The sequence below is a fragment of the Mus musculus genome, chromosome 13 (genome assembly GCF_000001635.26).
Source record: "Mus musculus strain C57BL/6J chromosome 13, GRCm38.p6 C57BL/6J".
In the NCBI taxonomy this organism is placed as follows: Eukaryota; Metazoa; Chordata; class Mammalia; order Rodentia; family Muridae; genus Mus; species Mus musculus.
Window position 1 is genome coordinate 59,108,735 of NC_000079.6, and position 18,773 is coordinate 59,127,507.

At 47.0% G+C, this 18,773-nt stretch overlaps 1 protein-coding gene across 3 annotated transcripts in view; it reads left to right on the forward strand.

The window, feature by feature from the left end:
* Ntrk2 (neurotrophic tyrosine kinase, receptor, type 2) overlaps nt 1-18,773 on the forward strand; it is a 327,499-nt gene that overhangs the window by 302,263 nt on the left and 6,463 nt on the right. For all 3 annotated transcript variants that reach the window (NM_001282961.1, XM_006517149.4, NM_001025074.2), the window contains exon 17: nt 17,699-17,857. In NM_001282961.1, coding sequence (NP_001269890.1) covers nt 17,699-17,857 — 159 coding nt within the window. The remainder of the gene's footprint in view (nt 1-17,698; nt 17,858-18,773) is intronic.

Below are 18,773 nucleotides of genomic sequence, written 5' to 3' on the forward strand. Positions count from 1 at the left end.
ACTGCAGAGCTTTTGGTAGCATCCTCATTGGGAGGAGTGGGTTGGGGAGGGGGCGGTTGCAGCAGCAGCAAAGATCACTGAACAGCCTGAGTCCCCTGAAGCCACTCTAGAGGTACACAGAGACAAAAACCTGCATGAGGATCAGCTCTAGCCAATCCGAAGTGCAATAAAGAAGGAAGGGGAAGGGAACCAGGGTGGCTGAAGCTTGATGAAACTTAAGGGGAGTGTCTTAGTCAGGGTTTGTATTCCTGCACAAAACATCATGACCAAGAAACAAGTGGGTGAGGAAAGGGTTTATTCAGCTTACACTTCCACATCGCTGTTCATCACCAGAGGAAGCCAGGACTGGAACTCACATGGGGCAGGAACTTGGAGACAGGAGCTGATGCAGAGACCATGGAGGGATGTTACTTACTGGCTTGCTTCCCCTGGCTTTCTCAGCCTGCTTTCTTATAGAACCCAGGACTACCACCCCAGGGATGGCACCACCCACAATGGGCCCTCCCCCATTGATCACTAATTGAGAAAATTGCCTTACAGCTGGATCTCATGGAGGCATTGTCTCAAGGGACGTTTATTTCTCTGTGATAACTCCAGCTTGTGTCAAGTTGGCACACAAAACCAGCCAGTACAGGTAGTACAGGAGGTGGCAGAGACAGAGCTGAGCCATGCCTGTGGTGGGCAGGAATTTAGGAGTCCTATAGCATGCGTGGATTTTATTACAAGCATGTTGGAACCTGGTGAAGACCTGTCAAGAGAAGAGAACAAGCTCTGGTTCACCTTTTCTAAGAGCGTCTTCCTGTTGTATGGTGGGTACATTACAGAAAGCAGAAGTCAGGCAGGGGCCTTAGAATATAGCACAGTGATACAACACTCAGTAAGGCCCCAGGTTCAATCCCTTGTACCACAAAGAAAAAAGTAATAAGCCGGCACATCAGTTGGCAGACTGTCACAGCCGCGTAGCTGAAAGAACACAGTTGTGGGGGGCTGAGGGGACTTGCCGCTGGTGCTCGATGCTCCTTCAGGTCAATTTCAAATTGAGAGGATCCTTTGCAGCAAGGGCTCATGCAACACAGGCAAGGCTTAAATATAGACTCGGGGGAACACAAGGACTTAGCAATGGCTTCAAGTGTTCTTGCCTGAGCAAGGGTTTAGTCTCAATGGGAGTTTTTAGGAGGATGAAGAAACAGGAATCCAAAGTGTGTGTGTGTGTGTGTGTGTGTGTGTGTGTGTGTGTGTGTGTGTGTGTGTGGTTTAATCTTTGGGTCAACAGTAGACAGAACTCCAATGAAAAAGGTAGAAGATCTTGTAGCCTCCTGTTTCTAATTTTACATTGAGGATCACTGGTGCTCTTACCCAGAATTTTTGGACAATTTGCCATGGCTTTTTTGCATCTGTCAACCCTGATATTCTGAGAGTGTTCTTGTCTTCATCTCTAAAGACAAATTTAGGGCTGAAAAGAATCATATCCCTGAGTCTATGTTCAGAGATGAGCGACTTGTACCGAAAGACCTTTATATGTTTCATGAAAGTTATTTTTGTAAATGGATTCAAGTAGACTTTAACAAGCAAATATAGCACCCTAAATGCCAGAGATCTAAATAGAAGATTCAGCAGAAGCAATGTATGACGGCAAAGCATGGGGACCTTGGGAGGAAAGCTGAAGGAAAGTGATCAGAGGAACCGAGGAAGGACTGAAGATAGGGAAGGAAGAGGCACAGGGAAAGATGCTGCCTGGCCTTCCGGAAGAGGCACAGGGAATGATGCTGGCTGGATCTCCAGGACGCCAGCACCAGGCCATCCTTCCTACCCATTGGATGAAGAAAGGTTAACTTTCTTCCTCAGAGTCAGCTCAAATTGTATTAGAGGTAAAATGTTGACATCAGCAGAGACATTATCGCACACCTGGCAGAATATCAGGGTGAAATACTCAGGAAAAATAAGGACGGGTATAGGGAGGGCCTCCCAATCTGAAATGGCCAAGAGAAGCAACCAGAGAAAAATCAAAGGAGGAAGTCTTAGGAGTTCTGAGAAGTGAATGAATACCATGTCCCTTAGGGTTCTGCTGTTGTAAAGAGACACCATGGCCACAACGATGACGCATATAAAGGAAAGCATTAACTGGGGCTGGCTTACAATTCAGAGGTTCAGTCCACCATCAGCATGGCAGGAGGAATGGTAGCAGGAAGACAGACACAGTGCTGGAGAGAAGCTGTTCTATACTTGAATCTGCAGGCGGGGGTTGGAGGGGGTTGACCAGGGGTTGGATGGGCGGGGGGGGGGGGGAGAGGAGAGACTGCAGTTGGCTTGAGCTTCTCAAACCTTCTCCACCCCCACTGATACAAGTCTTCCAACAAGGCCACACCTCCAATAATGCCCCTCCCTATGAGTCTATGGGGGCCATTTTCACTCAAACCACCTTGGATACATACATGCTAATGGGGAAGGGGTCCATGCACCAGGCTCCCCCTACAGTCCCTCCCTCTTTCCAGGGGTCGGAGAGAGGGTAGCAACATAGTCAACCTACTTTGCCTCCCAGAGCCTACCCAAGCAAGGCACAAGTTATGGTTGTTGGGTCGTGATACCAATGTAGACTGTGCTGGGTCAGAGAAGACGGGTCTTGTTTCCTTGGGCTCAGAAGCGCTGGTGATGGCCTTAGCTGGCTTGCATAGCTAGTCACATGACATGGCAGACTTAGGGAAGGCAGGCAGAGAGGCAGAAATGGAAGAGTGACTGACTGGAAAGTTAGTGGATCGAAAACACCTGTCTCACCTTGCCCTCTTGGTTCTTCACTATGGCTGCTGACTTGGGGGTTCTATGTGTTGGTTCCTCTCTTTCATAAACAGTGAGTCTACTAGATCACAGGCTGTGAGTTTGTTGGGAATTCCTTAATATACTACCCAGACACTGCAAGTTTTGTATGCATACAGGCTAGACATCCTGACTTGAAAATTTGAAAATATCTACCCCCCATTAGTTCTTTGAGAATGTCATGCAATGTATTTTAATCATACTCTCCCACACCCACACTGTGTTAGTTAGGGTTTTACTGCTGTGAACAGACACCATGACCAACTCTTATAAGGACAATATTTAATCAGGGCTGGCTTACAGGTTCAGAGGTTCAGTCTATTATCATCACGGTGGGAGCATGGCAGCATCCAGGCAGGCATGGTGCAGGCAGAGTTGAGAGTTCTACATCTTCATCTGAAGGCTGCTAGTGGAAGCTGACTTCCAAACACCAAGTCCACAGCCACAGTGTCACACCCACTCCAACAAGGCCACACCCACACCAACAAGGCCACACCCATGCCAACAAGGCCACACCCACGACAACAAGGCCACAACCTCCTAATAGTGGCACTCCCTGGGACAAGCATAGACAAACCATCATACACACCCATCCCAGATCCATCCCTACACACACTACATACAACCTGTGTTCTTTCTTGGCTATATGGCCGTTCACTGCAAGTTTGGTGGACCTACCGAGGGCCACACCCTTAAAGGAACCGACTCTTCCTCTCTTAGCACCCGTCAGTTGCCGGCTGCTCCTCCTCTGCTAAAGGTGAGGCTTCATGCCCACCTCCTCCCTTCATGCTGGAATCTCATCTGGCTCGAGGAAAAGCCAAAACGGTCTAAGGTGATGACACGACCTCAAAAATGGAAAATCCCATACAACGAAACTTGGTTTTGTATGCGAAATGATTTAAAAGATTATGCAGAATATTAGCTACTTCACAAATGTTAATGTTCAACCTCAAGTGATACCTTATAAATGTTTAATAAACGTGTGTCTGAGCATGATGAAAACATACATGTCCAGTCTTGGTGCTGAGATTTTGCTGATAGGCCAGAGCTGTTTCCTGCATGTATGCTTTGGTTTAGTGCTGACCTTCCAGCAGTCTAATGCCTCTTCAGAACTCGCACTAGTGGGGAGCTGCAGGCCAGATGTGGGCTGACAGGTGTGTTCCTTTCTCAACGCAGCGAAGTTACTATAGCACCTTAAGTCATTCAGATTCATCTCTAATGTTAATTGTATTTCCTCTTGGACACAGACACAGGAATTGAACAACTTAGAAAGAGGATCTTTATCTTGGCTCATGGGTTTAGAGGTTTGGTCCATGGTCCTGTGGTCCAACAGCTGGTGATCTGCGGTATGCTTATACAATGATGGTGAGAGCCGTGGTAAAGATAACTTGTTTACCTCAGATCTGGGAAGTAGAGAGATGAAAGGCCTTGGGTCCCAATACTCCTCTCAAAGGCACACACCCAGTGAGTGACCTCTCCCCCACTAGGCCCCACCTTCTAAAGGTTCCTACCTTTAGGTCACTACCTCCTAAGAGCACCCCCAAGCTGAGGACCAAGCACGAGACATGCAGGCCTTTGCCAGCCATTTAAGATCTAAGTTACAGCACCTGGCCAGTGGCCACCGCAGAACAGGAATGGGGTCTGTGGACAGCAGCACTTGCCTGCTCTCTTCCGGTTAGTGCTTCTGCAGCAAGAGTCAAGCCTCGTTCAGGGACTCAGAAAGACAAAGGAGAAACATGGAGCTTGCGTATAAAGCATCCACTTTAACTAGGACTTAGGGACAAGACACTGTTTTTCAAGGTGCATTATGATGTTTAATTCAACATCACACCAAGTGTTAAAAGCGAAATGTAAGAGTCTTTAAAACTACACACCACCCATAAGCTTCCTCCTCTTTCTTCTCCTTCCTGAAGTATTGGGTTGCCTTGGTGGAAAGCAGTGGAAAGCTACACCACATAGCTTTTTCTTAGAAAGGAAAAAGAGAAATTCACTTCTGTGAGCAGAAAAGCTATTTGCCGGAAACTGAGGCCTGTTTTCCCACGGCAGAACAGCCGAGCTTTGTAATATATGTGCTTTTATTGATATGTTTGATCTGTCGGTACCTCTAAAGAGACACAGAAAAGTGTGTTTCTGATGCAGTTCATGTCTTTAGCACAGAGCATGGCACACACAAATCTGGCCCTTAGTAACTGAGTTATGATCTTAATTCTCATGAGCATCATAAGGGCTCATGATATCCCTTGCATGTGGCATGATGTTCTCTAAGCAATACATATATATATATATATATATATATATAATATGCATGTACCATGAGAGGACCATAATCATGACAAGTCGACATGTGGGTTCCCTAGAGAAAGTTCCCCAGTTACTGTTAGACTCAGGTGGACATGGCTCAGTCTCCATATCAAATTAGACTTCCCCAGTAAAAGGAAAGAGGCTGTGTCTTTTCATCTTGCTCTAATGCATTGTCTCCATCTTAGCTCCATGACAGAAGGTAGATTCTGGTTGGGTCTCCAGCACTGATTAAGCCTGGAGCTAATAGTGCTGTCTCTTCACCCATGGCCTGTGGTGTGCTCATTTTGGTAAACTCGGCTCATACCACGAGGGACAATTCTCAAAAGGAAAAGCCTTCCACCACCCACCCACTCCCCCTATCTATTTTTGTTCTGTCAACAATCCTTGCTACCTGGAGTCCCACTTGTGATGCCAGGAGTTTTGTCCGCTGTTGAGTGTTTGATGCAGAGGGCTCAGTTCACAATGGGCAACGCCAGGGTGGTCCTGGTTCTATAAGAAAGCAGGCGGAGTCAGTCATGAGAAGCAAGCCAATAAGCAGTGTCCAGCAACGGCCTCTCCAGTTGATGCTTCCTGCTTTCTGCCTGGAGTTAGTTCGACACTGATTTCCACAGATGATGAACTACAAGCTGAAGGACAGAACACTTGATTCTCTCCCTGAGATTCTTTCGGTCATGGTGCTTTACCACAGCAATAGAAGCCTTGACTGAGATGCCGCTCCATCTGGATTATTTCTATAGCAATACTTCACACCAGAATTTGTCACCAAACCACCACAACACAGTAACTTTAGCACAGAGAACGCTGCGGGTATATACCTCTGCAGCTTTTCTTACCTTTCCTCAGAACCCTATCCCATCCCTGTGGCTTGTCACCATGAGAATGTCCTGTACTAAATATCATTTGGTCTCATGGGTTGGTCACCACAAATGCTCATGAAGGAGAAAAGTGGTTTAGGAACATTGAACATTTAAAGATGGAGCTTAACACTATATGGAATCTAAGTGCACATATGTGCAATCCCCACAGTTGGCCAGCAGGTGGCATCAGATCCCCTGGAACTGGAGTGACAGATGGTTGTGAGCTTCCATGTGAGCACTGGGAACCAATCCTGGGTCCCATGGAAAGTGGTAAATCCTCTTAATCATTGAGCCATCTCTCCAGCCCTTAATTTCATTTTGCCTAAAGAATTCTTGTGTCTCGATCCAAAAGAAATTTCCTGCCATCACTGTGACTGCAGCCGCACACTCTAATGGGAGAAGATGTATTACTTTCCCTCAAAGTCAAATGCAAACCAAGAAGAAAGCCGTAACAACTCAAACCAAGAACTCTAGGCCCTTTAGACGATGAACAGTGCACAAGCCGATGGCACAGAGCTCAGCCCTAAACTATGGGTTACTTGAGGTCATGGGAACTCTAGGCAGCTATTGTGCCTTGTCCCATCTTGTTAGGAGATTCCAGGGTCTTCCCACTCTCCCTTAGCTACGCTGAGGAAACTTGGGCAGAGCCTGGCCTACCACCTGCACTATGAATGATCTGATCCCAATCTAAAATGGCAGCAGCGTCAATTGGGCCAGTGGGATCAGCGGTGTCAGCCGGTCAAACATCCACTTGGGCCATGATAATCTTACAAGAGGCCACAGACTTAGATGCTGAGTCATAATGGCCCACCTCCTAGTCCTCATATCTGCTCAGTTCCTCTGAACCACAGTGGCCTCTGAAGGGAGGCGCTGCTGAGGCGAGATACTGGACTCCGTGTGTTGTGTGGAAAAAGTCCTCGGTGAAATCGGTGTTCTGATTCGGCTCACCGGCACATCTAGCGTCTGAGTGTCAGAGGGCAGCAGTGTGTGGCATTCTTCAATCCGTACGACAGCCTGCCTCACTCTGGCAGGACAGAGATGACGTAACGGTGTAAAGGGCACTTGGAAAACACTATCGTTAACAGGAAGTTTGCAGACATCCTCTCTGGCTAATGCTACAGTATTTGGCCTTGGAGTCACTAAGCTTATGACCAGATTGCTTCTATAAATATGAAGAAGTAAACATGAATATTCAAGGTTTTAAATATCAGCAGTTTCGGGGTTGGTTATAATCAGTTTTGGAAGTGCAAGAGATGGTAGGGTGGCCAGACAGGCATCAGAACTTCTCCTGGATGACCCGGGGCTGCTTCACTGAGGAGTTAAAAACAAGGGCTGGATTTCCCTCCTGGCAGTATGCCCCCATTCAATACCAGCCCTGTGGGAGCCCTAGCTCATGCTTCCCGACAGAACCCTCATCCTTCTGGATGTGGTCACAGCCCACAGTCCAACCACAAGGCTCCCCAGGTTGTTCTTCCAGGGGGAAAACCTTGCTTGGCTCTGCTGTGTTTAATCCTCTCACACAGATGCGGTTGTCCATAGCGAGCAACTGAGGCCCAACCGCTGCTTAAAGTTTGCAGCTTTTATTAATTTTTTAAGGAACAGATCGAGGCAGATTGCCCGAGCAAAGCAGTCATGTGTGTGCATGATGTGGAGGTCCAGGAGCCCTTTCAATATTTAATGCAACCAAAAGCCTCTGGCAGCCGATCATCTCTTAATGGGGCTTGCCCTTTGGCCATCTTCTTTCTGAGGGAGTCAACTGTCTGGCTTCCAAACAAGTTGTCACTCACTTAGTGAGTAACTACCACAAGCTACAAGTGGCCCCCCAGGCATCATTGGTCTTTGTTGGTCGAGTTTAGAAGGTCCCAGGTCTTCAAACACGTGTGGTTTCAGAGTGAGCCAGACACTGGCATGGGTTCTGTTCTTGCCTCCCTGTGAGCCTCCACTCAACACAGAATGAAATCCGTCAGGGAACTGGATGGTAGGGCTGAGAATTTCTATGTGAAAAGACAAGAGACAAGCTGGGGGCAACTAAGCACTGTCCTGGTAGTTGAACTGCATTCATACCAGAGGGGTCTTAGGAGAGGTGCCAAGCATCAGAATTGGTTCTGGACTGACCTGACTGACAGCTAGCATTCCTGAGAACAGTGGCTGCAGAGAGGAGAAAGGTGAGTGTGAACCAAGAGGGCGGCACTGCACTTTGGGAGAAGCCAACTGACTGGAACAGCTAATGGCTTCACTTCTTCCATCTCCCAGCGTGTCTGGGGAATGGGCTGTGCATGCCTCACTCGCTGTTGCCAAGGATAAAGATGGTGTGTGTGCATGCGTGTGTGAGTGCGTGCATGTGTGTGTGCGCTAGTGTATGTGTGTGTGCAAGGCAAACAAGAATGGAAAAAAAAAGCCTAGGCTGTCAGCGTGAAGGGGAGACATGGAACAATGCTTTTGGTCACTAGTTTACACTTATATTTGACCAGAAACTTCTTTAATTTCACCAAATCTTCGTCTCCTAATGGAGAAAAGGAACTTGTTGAGTCACACAGAACGTCTCACGGTTTACAATGACTAATGACTACAGACTGTATCCTGTGAATTTCTTAGGCGAGAAGTAAATTTTGGAGACTGGAGAGATGGCTGAACTGTTGAGAGCATTGGTTGCTCTTGCAAAGGACTTGGGTGTGGTTCCCAGTACCCAAAGGGCAGCTCACAACCATCTGTAAATCCAGACCTGGGGAATCTGACGCCCTCTTCTGGCTTCCACGGGTACTGCATGCACATAGTAACCAGGCATAGGTGGAAGCAAAACATTCACTATACATAAAGTGAAAATAGATATATCTTTAAAAAGTAAACTGTGTAATTGTAATCATTGGATATACCATTGTGATTTAAAAATAATAAAATCATTAATTCTTTTTTTAAAGGATTTATTTGTTGGTTTGTTTGTTTGTTTAATGTATGTGAGTACACTGTTGCTACCTTCCGACAGACCAGCAAAAGGCATCAGATCCCATTATAGATGATATTGAGCCATCATGTGGTTTCTGGGAAATGAACTCAGGACCTCTGGAAGAGCAGTCAGTGCTCTTAACCTCGGAGCCATCTCTCCTGCCCATGAATTCTTACTCAAAAGAGGTTTACTTTTATTATTTTCTCCAGAATTTGTTTGGTTTTTCTCTCTCTCTTCCTTCCTCTCTTTCTTCCTCTCTCTCTTTCTTCTTCCTTTCTTTCCTTCTTTCCTTTTTTCTTTCTTTCTTTACTTTTTCTTTGTTTTAAACATTATTCAAGTTGATAGAGTTGGGGGGGGGGATGACAGTCAATTCAAAATCATAGGTGTAGTTTTTATTTTGACCATTTATTTTGATACTCTGTGTTAATCACTATCAAAATCCTGAGCTGCTCTGCTTTTCTTGATGGAGCATGATTCCTGACTTGCTTCAGTTATCTCCTGCCTGGGCCTCAGTCTCCCTAGCCATGTTGGTCCAGCCATGTTGAAGTGATATACAGCCTTCATTGAAGGGTCTTTTTATGGTTCCTGGTTTCATGCCTTCTTCAAGCTTCTCTCCGTTTGCTCCGGCCTTAGAAGGAAGGAGTGGAAACCTGGTGACCAGGTCATGATCACTACTCCCACGAGGTTGAAGCAAGAAGTCTTCCTAGACCTCCTTTCTGATGGAGTCCCCCCAAGTCTGTAGCAAGAGCAGCTTTGCTCTGTGCAGTCCTTGTTCTGAGAACAGGGTTTCTGGAACATCTTACAGAACCCCCTACCTGCAGACCCGTGGTCTTAAGAATTTAAGAATCTCATTAATTAAACCTTTTAAAAATATTTGCTTGAGGTGTGTGTGTGTGTGTGTGTGTGCATAGAAACATGAGTGCAGGTGTTCACAAAGGTCAGAGACATCAATGCCCCTTGATGTATTAGTTCTTAACCTTTGAGCCACCTCTCCATCCAACCCCAATACATACCCACCCCACCTCCCAACCTCAAACAAACTAAAATGACTTTCCCTGCATCTAAACTAAGGCTTTGTTTCGATCTATTGTTAAGAGAAAGAATTTGATTTGGGACAGAGAGTAGCAAATACGAATCCCTCTTGAAGAACATTCCAGGAACCTTTCTCCAAAAGCAGCAGCACTTGTAAAATATAAAAATCAAAACCAACCCCACCTTTTACTCACCAACAACCCCATCGGCTAACTTTATTAGTGGTGTTCCTTTCGGTAAGGTTCCTTAGCAGCGTCTGATGTGGTCGCGTAGCTATACTAAGGGTCCTGAACAGCCAAGGCGCTACAGAAGGAAGGCTTCCTTGAAAAGAAATGGCATATGAGCCCACCTTAAAAAGAACTTAGGTTACGGGGAGATCAGACCTTGCAAAAAAGTATGATGAAGTTTTTCCCAGGTGAGCATCCATGACTCAGCTTTCTGACTGTGCGTAGAACATGTGTTTGGCCATCAGGAAAACCATCAGAATAAGTGAAATCGGTTTGTATCTGGCTCTGGGCAAGCAAGCCAAGTATCTTCTCCAGAGTAGCTGTCAGATACATTGGGATAATCGAATGGAGAGTCTTTGCAGAGGGTGAGATGCCATCTGGGAGTGGATGATTAGCAATGCGAAGTGCTGGTTTGTAGTTACAGAACCATACCATACCATGTTATACTGGCAGTATCCGAGGGCTACCCTAACCCTGTGCATTTAACCAATCAGAACAATGGGAACCAGCCCAGGATGGTTGCCAGTAACAACACATCAGGAACTAGAAACAGTTTCTAAATCACAGGTCTCAGTCAGTGATGCTGCTAGCTGGATGTTCATCGCCCCATTTATTCCTCCAGCCTGCCCCACCCTGACTCTTGGAGCATCTCCCAGTACACCTGGCTGGTGGGCAACCAGAGGCAGAGATTCAGACTCCCAGTGCCACACTTGAAAACTAAATCCAGTCTCCCAAATATTTAAGCAAGGGCATGAGATCAGGATGCCAAGGAGTCCAGTTCAGAACAAATGGCTCCCTGTGCTCTGAAGTGAGGGGGTTGTAGTTCTGTACAGCCTGAAAACCAGGGAGTGTCGACAACAGAAACATGACAGTAATTTGATACCACTGGGACTGCTCTAGTGAGTCTATTCTTGTGGCATGCCTGAAAATCAGGAGGAAAGAGCAACCGGAAAGGGCTGTGCAGGGTTGTTCTATGTGGGCCAAGAAGACTCATGGGTCCTGCATGAACTCTTGTTAGGCTAGATCACATCACTCACACGTTTGAAAACAGAAGAAGGTATTCTCTATATAACACACATGGAATCCCCACAGAGAACCTGGAAAGAAAGAGAAAACGGGGGGTGGGGGGGAATCTGGCCCAAAGAGCTAAGTAGAAAAGAAATGTTGTGATGGAGAGACATGTACATCGAGACTTGAGTGTCATTGAGGGAAACAAGAGCATTTTCTTTGGCTGCTAGCCAACCGGGACAGAGCCTCTGGTCCACTTGGGGCTAAAATCAGTGTAGCCTTGAAGTCACTGGCAGCTGAGGAATATGGCAGTCCCTTGTGTTGATCTCACCCACAGTTTAGAGAAACTAGGACACAGAACAGTGCTACTACCGGTCAGCATTGTCCACGTTGGGAATAGCCAAAAGAGTCCAAAGTCTCTGACCACCAATCGGTGGTGAACACAACGTGGCATTGTGGATACTCAAGAAAGCCTGGAAGCTCTCGAAATCAGCACACCCCAAAGTTTACAGACATCTGGCTCTAGGAAGCCTCCCTCCCACACATATATATTGATATGCCTTAGTAACTAGAAAACTTAAATCCCTTCTCATCTGTTGAACTTCTCAGATGCTTGAACATGGTCTGTGATTTGAATCTCCAAGAAGGGCCAGCCTCGTGAGGACTGAGGCAGCTCTTACACTTAGGGGCTGGTGTGCAAAAGCCGGCACTTTGGTTCACACTTCAACACACGCTGATCGCAAACTGGATTATAACTTGAGTATTGCCACAGAACAAATGATTTTTTTTTCTACCAAAATCCCCCCATTTAGCTCCAGGCTTTTCTGATTCCTCTACCATGCTGTTGGGGGCTTTTTCCCCCCTAACCTTTTGTCTTTCAGGATTTCCGAGAAGCACATTTATAAATGGCTCTCACAGAAAGACCTGCAGAGGAAGGGGCTCAAAGACAGGTGCCCATCTCCAACCCTAAACCTTCCCAGAAATATGAGCAGGCACTTGCCCTTCTTTGTTTAAGACTCTCCCCTTCAGATGCATTAACACTAAGACTCAGCACAGCCAGAAGACAAAGCCACAGATTGCGACCTGTCACTCTGAAAGGCTCACTGTAGCCCCTGGAGATCTGTCTTTCATGGTAATGAGACATACTGTATTTAGGGCCTCACAAAGTCCCCAGCAAATGTCTGCTGTGTGGATGAAAAAGGCCAGGGAGGACAGCTGTCCCATGGGTCACTGCGTCCCCTTGGGCATATGGTAACCGGTGACGCAGTCTCATCGGCAGAGTTCAGTGAAGCACCGTGTGTGTTCGTGAAACTCGATGAAGCAGTGGGCAGATGTCTGTAAACTTAGAGAGCTTTCCGAGTGTGTTCTGAGAGAACATCACACACGGAGACAGGAGCATTGCACGGCCGGACCAAGTACTGGGAACTGTGTGTGCCAGTGTGCTCAGGCCTTTATGTGATATAGCCTGGGGAATGTGTACCAGGCTTAGGAAGCACCAGAACCAGCCTCGACCTGTCCAGAGCACAGAGCAGTCTTCACTTTGCCTGGTCAAGGCTGCCAGGTCCTGGGGTCTTACACGCGTTCTCACGACCGGCCAGGAAAGACACAACAAACCAGAATCTTCTGCGGCAAAACTTTATTGCTTACATCTTCAGGAGCAAGAGTGCAAAACTCAAACCCCTTGCTTACATCTTTAGGAGCCAGAGCGCCAGAGCGCCAGAGCGCCAGAGCGCCAGAGCGCCAGAGCGCGCTCTATTGTTTACATCTTTAGGAGCAAGAGTGCAAGAGCGCCAGAGCGCCAGAGCGCAGAGCAAGCCCCAAGCCCCAAGCCCAAAGCGAAACCCCGTCCCTCTTAAGGGGAGTTATCCTTCGCCTAGGACGTATCACTCCCTGATTGGCTGCAGCCCATGGCCGAGTTGTAGTCACGGGGAAGGCAGAGTACATGGGGTGGAGAACTACCTTTGGCACATGCGCAGATTATTTGTTTACCACTTAGAACACAGCTGTCAGCGCCATCTTGTAACGGCGAATGTGGGGGCGGCTTCCCACAGTTCCCCCTTTTCTATTAATAAAAGCAATAGGCCACCCATATTAATGAGAGTGGAGATAGAGGTCAAATCCCCAGTGTGCAGGTAAAGGAGCCGTACACATAACCTCCTTCTAGGCTCATCACCTAGAGGGGTCCTGGTCTGGTCCCGTGTTGTTTTTCCTGGAGGAAGGACACTTGAACACTCAACCTTCTTGAAAGATGACATGTCTCCCTAGAATAGGCTCATATATGCCGCAGAGCCCTTCTACTGCAGTGCTTAGCCGTGCAACTCTCTCGGGCTGCTGAAGCACACTCACTCTATCCCGTGCAATGAGACTAGCCTCGTGGTGTGCAAGAGCTGAGTGGCCAGCGACCTATTGCTTAAGCATAGATATATCAGGGGGAGCACCATGTTCTAAAGCTGCGCCTGGGCAATAACCACCTTGTCTCTCCTAGTTTGGGCCTTAAGCTTACAGACCAACCAAAGAAGCAACACTAATCCACAGCAAAGTGTATCTCCAAATAATATCAATCCCACCCATTCTTTAAAGAAGGAAAATGCTGAGGAGATCCAATTGGGTAATCCTTTGGTCAGGGACAGGTCCAAGCGCGTGGAGTTGACCTGAAGTCTCAATTCCCGAAGGATCTGTTCAAATTCAGCCGTCCAATTCTGTAACATATACTGAGAAAGACTTTTTGACAAATTAGCTGCCCTAGTAAATTTCTCATACTGAATGGAAGTAACACACAATCCCGGAAACTTTTGTTCACATCCCAGCTGAGCTATTTGCCATAATACATCTAGTTGTTTCTGGACAAGATCTATGAGTTGATTAACCAGCATGAGACCACCCTGTATCATGACATTAGCTGAGGCCTGTTTATCTATGACTGTAGTCACTGAGGCTGACAAAGTGTTAATGGTGTCAGTCGTCTGGACCTGTCCAGACAGAGCCAAGGCTGTCTGAATCAAGGCCAAACCCAGTTCCTAGTTAGTGGTAAAAAAAGCAGGGGAATACTTGAGCATTATACATCACCGGCATTGGGAGTGGAAATGTCGACATTATCCCCCAACGCTGCTCTCTCTTTATTATTGACGCCCTGGACATCACCAAGACGAGGGACATCAGTATTCCCTTGGTCAGTCTGGATTTTTCGGGTGAGTCTTTCTGGTATCCAAAATGGGTTGTCTTCATTCTGTGGGAAAACACAAATAGCTCCCCTGGATCTTATCAAAATAGGATCCGGGCCATACCATTTATTATCAAGGACATTTTTCCATTTAACCATCTCATTGGGCCTATCTGGCACTGAACAATGACGTTCAGCCGCAGTATGGCCATGAGCATCAATATTTAAAAAATTGAGTGTAAAGAGTGCCATAGACACAGACACTCTTGGTACTCGGGGTAGAGTCTCGACTCCCCTCTTCTGCTTTATTAGATAGGCTTTGAGGGTGCGATGCGCACGCTCAACAATACCCTGTCCTTGAGGGTTGTATGGAAGTCCAGTCAGGTGGGTCACGTCCATCTGACGGCAGAACTGCTGGAATTTCTGAGATGTATAAGCTGGTCCATTATCAGTCTTAAGGAGTTTGGGTTTCCCCCAAGCACTCCATGCCTCAAGACAATGTTGAATCACATGTGAGGCTTTTTCTCCGGTTAACGGAGAAGCAAACATGATGCCAGAGCATGTGTCAATGGACACATGTAAACATTGATTTCTCCCAAAGGAGGAAATATGCATGACATCCATTTGTCAGACCTGTAATGGCCTGATGCCACGAGGGTTTACCCCTACATGAGGAGTAGATAAAATTTGACAACAATCTAAAGGCATTATTAAGTAATCAGAATCACTTTCAGTAGAACCAATCCCTCTGGCAGCTCAAGGAATACCAGAGGAAGGAAAACAGCCATGTAGGCTTGGCAAAATTATTAGTTGAGCTATTCTGTTCCTTTGTGATATAGAAAAGACAACTTGAGGACAAGAACAGAGAACCTGAAGTTCCCCTTTATAATCCTGATCTACAACTCCAGGGTGGACAATAAGACCTTGTAGGCTGCAAGAGCCTGCCTCTGTCTCTCTGGCCACAAAATCTGAGAAGGACTCCTGAGGTCCCTGGACGATCTTTGTTAGTTGTCCAGTGGCTTCACCTGCTCGGGAGAGCGCCTTCCAGGCCCTAATAGCCTTTTCATCTGAATCAGAACTACTAAGAACTGGCTCCTTGAGCTCATCTAGTAATGAGTATAGGCTCCTTCTCCTAGAAGCCTCCGCTGATTGATCTTTTTTCTTTTCCTTCCTTCTAATCTCTCCCCAGGTATTCTTACCTGACCTAAACTTTTCCTCGGGTTCAAGACCCGTGGAAAGGCCTGTATACTTATTCTGTGTACCATATTTCCTCTTTGCTCCTACTCTCTCTCCCCGCTTTACTTCTGATAGATTGTCTCGAATTTCGTCCAGAATCCGCCCTGCCTTAACCACTTGATAACATGTGAAAAGGAACAAAAGGGCTTCTAACACTAGAGAAAGTTCAAGGCCAAACATACCTTGTAAAGCTATTTCCCACTTTACTTCTGATAGACTGTCTTGAATTTCGTTAGAAAGTTCAAGACCAGACTTACCTTGTAAAGCTATTTCCCACTTTACTTCTGATAGACTGTCTTGAATTTCGTTAGAAAGTTCAAGACCAGACTTACCTTGTAAAGCTATACTTACGGGTACCCTGTTCCCCAGCTGAAGAGTTCTGAATTCACGCAGTTGAATCCTTCTCAACAGTCTGTTTTGTGGGAACACTTCATTACCACCATTCCCCAGCTGAAGAGTTCTGAATTCACGCAGTTGAATCCTTCTCAACAGTCTGTTTTACGGGAACCTTTATGACCGTGACCCGCAGTTCTGTTCCGGAATGAGGAATCTTCCTTGCGCCGGTGATGGTTAACTCCCGTCCCGAGTTTTTCTTCCCGGGTTTTTTCTTCCCGGATTTTCTCGTCCCGGATTTCGGCACCAACTCTTACACGCGTTCTCACGACCGGCCAGGAAAGACACAACAAACCAGAATCTTCTGCGGCAAAACTTTATTGCTTACATCTTCAGGAGCAAGAGTGCAAAACTCAAACCCCTTGCTTACATCTTTAGGAGCCAGAGCGCCAGAGCGCCAGAGCGCGCTCTATTGTTTACATCTTTAGGAGCAAGAGTGCAAGAGCGCCAGAGCGCCAGAGCACAGAGCAAGCCCCAAGCCCCAAGCCCAAAGCGAAACCCCGTCCCTCTTAAGGGGAGTTATCCTTCGCCTAGGACGTATCACTCCCTGATTGGCTGCAGCCCATGGCCGAGTTGTAGTCACGGGGAAGGCAGAGTACATGGGGTGGAGAACTACCTTTGGCACATGCGCAGATTATTTGTTTACCACTTAGAACACAGCTGTCAGCGCCATCTTGTAACGGCGAATGTGGGGGCGGCTTCCCACACTGGGGTGTCACTTACCCTGGGACCGTGAGTCCTTCTGAGCATTGGGAAATGTTGGGCCCTCCATGTGTTTCAGTAGCTTCTTCTGGTCAATGTTCTGAGTGTGGAGATGGAGGGTCAGGCAGGGGGGTATCCACACAGTCAGGCTGTACCATATTTCCTGGTTGGTCAGGATTTGTGCCACATGGGTTATGGCATTGCCTAGGAGGAAATGTTGTCAGACACCTGGGCAGGTTCATTTCCTTTGTGTAAAAAAACTACTTATCGATACTGAGAATGAAAGCTAGGCGGGGCTTCCGCATCCACAAATCGACATTGAGAATGAAAGCTGGGCGGGGCTTCCGCATGCTCCGCATCCTGAACCATGTCTGACTCAGCTGTTTGTTGACTTTCGGTGCGGTGCCCTTGGCTTCGGTAGAACCAGGGAATTGCCAACATTGCGTCATCAAGTTTCTCTGGCTGAACTAACGCTATCTCCAGGTGATTGCTGGGGCTTCTGTTTTTACTGAAATGGGTATTTTTCTTAAAAAAAGAAAAAAGAAAAAAAAAAGATAAATTTATCTGTTGCTGTTAGTAAACTAAGTTAGGATCGCCCTATCATAGAGGAGAGTCTAAAGCTTTGAGTACAAAAATATAGCTCACAGGCCTTGGTTGCCTGTCAGTAAAATGGAAATAGTAACTTCCATCTCGGGCACCACTAGGTTGGTGCCTAGAAGAAACCTTTGCTTGCTATTTTGGTCAAAATTATCACGTTGATTAAAGGATGAATGGATGGGTCTATCTACACAACAGGAAGTACATGAGGGCTTTTGTAAATCCAAAGTGGACATCAACCGAATGCCCTCTACTCACCTCTGGCTTCTCAGAAAGGAGAGTTGCAAAGAACATTTAAAACGTTGTTTTGACCACTCTCTACCCTCTGACTCTATTACCCGAGTGTCCCTTGAAAGAGCCACCTTCCCCACAGCCACCTTCCGCGCTGGTTCCAGATGACTGACACTTCTACTGATGCCTTCCTTGACAGGTCGGTGGCCACACAATGTTGCCCATCCGATGGATGCCTCCAGAGAGCATCATGTACAGGAAATTCACCACCGAGAGCGACGTCTGGAGCCTGGGCGTTGTGTTGTGGGAGATCTTCACCTACGGCAAGCAGCCCTGGTATCAGCTATCGAACAATGAGGTGGGCAATATTTTGGGAGAGATCCCACCCTACAATGCACGTGTGTGTTCTCTCTCTCTCTCTCTCTCTCTCTCTCTCTCTCTCTCTCTCTCGTCCTACTAGAGCAGCAATCTAAGATGCAGCCGTGGTCTGAGGGTTCTTGAGCTGGGAGCCGGGACATGGTCGTAGGTGGCTTTGTTGGAGTCAGCAGCTCTTTCCAGAGAGCCAGCTGTGTACCTGAATTTCACAGCCTCATTTTAATAATTTTGGAGAAAGAGAGACACTCTGTTTTTCTGACCCAACCTCGCTCCTTCTAATGACAGGGCTGAGGAATGATTTTGCGTTGCTTGTCCAACAAATTAAGAGCAGCCTAGGTGGCCCATGTCCCTCCTTCTGGCAAGAGTTTCTGCACTGCTCCAGAGATTTCAGATCCTGCTACATTAGCTACTGGTGAAAAAAAAAATATCAAGTGTTTGTTTGCCTATTCCAATTCTTTCATGGAATACAATGACCTGTTGAAATCCATGGGGGATTGGTTCCAAGAACCACACCCCCCGCCCCCACCTGACCCCGACCAGATTAGAACACTCAAATTCCTAACACTGAGCAATGTACTATCTGCAAACGACCTGGGCATCTCTTTCCCTGTGGGGCATCTCCAGCTTACTCACAGGAACAGTACACACAAACGCAGTGCGAATAGCGATCATGCAGCATGTTTAGGGAGTAATGACAAGAGGAACATCTGCACATGCTCCGTACAGATGTCATCTTCCTCGAGTACTTCCAGCCTGCTGCTGTTTGGGTGCACATCTGGAGCCCGTGGAGACGGAAAGCCGGCAGCGTGTCTGTGTTGAGGCATAGCACCTCGGCCAGGTATTTCCAGTCTCTCTCACCTCCATGCCTGTGTTTTTAGACTCAGCTCTGATACCCGGTG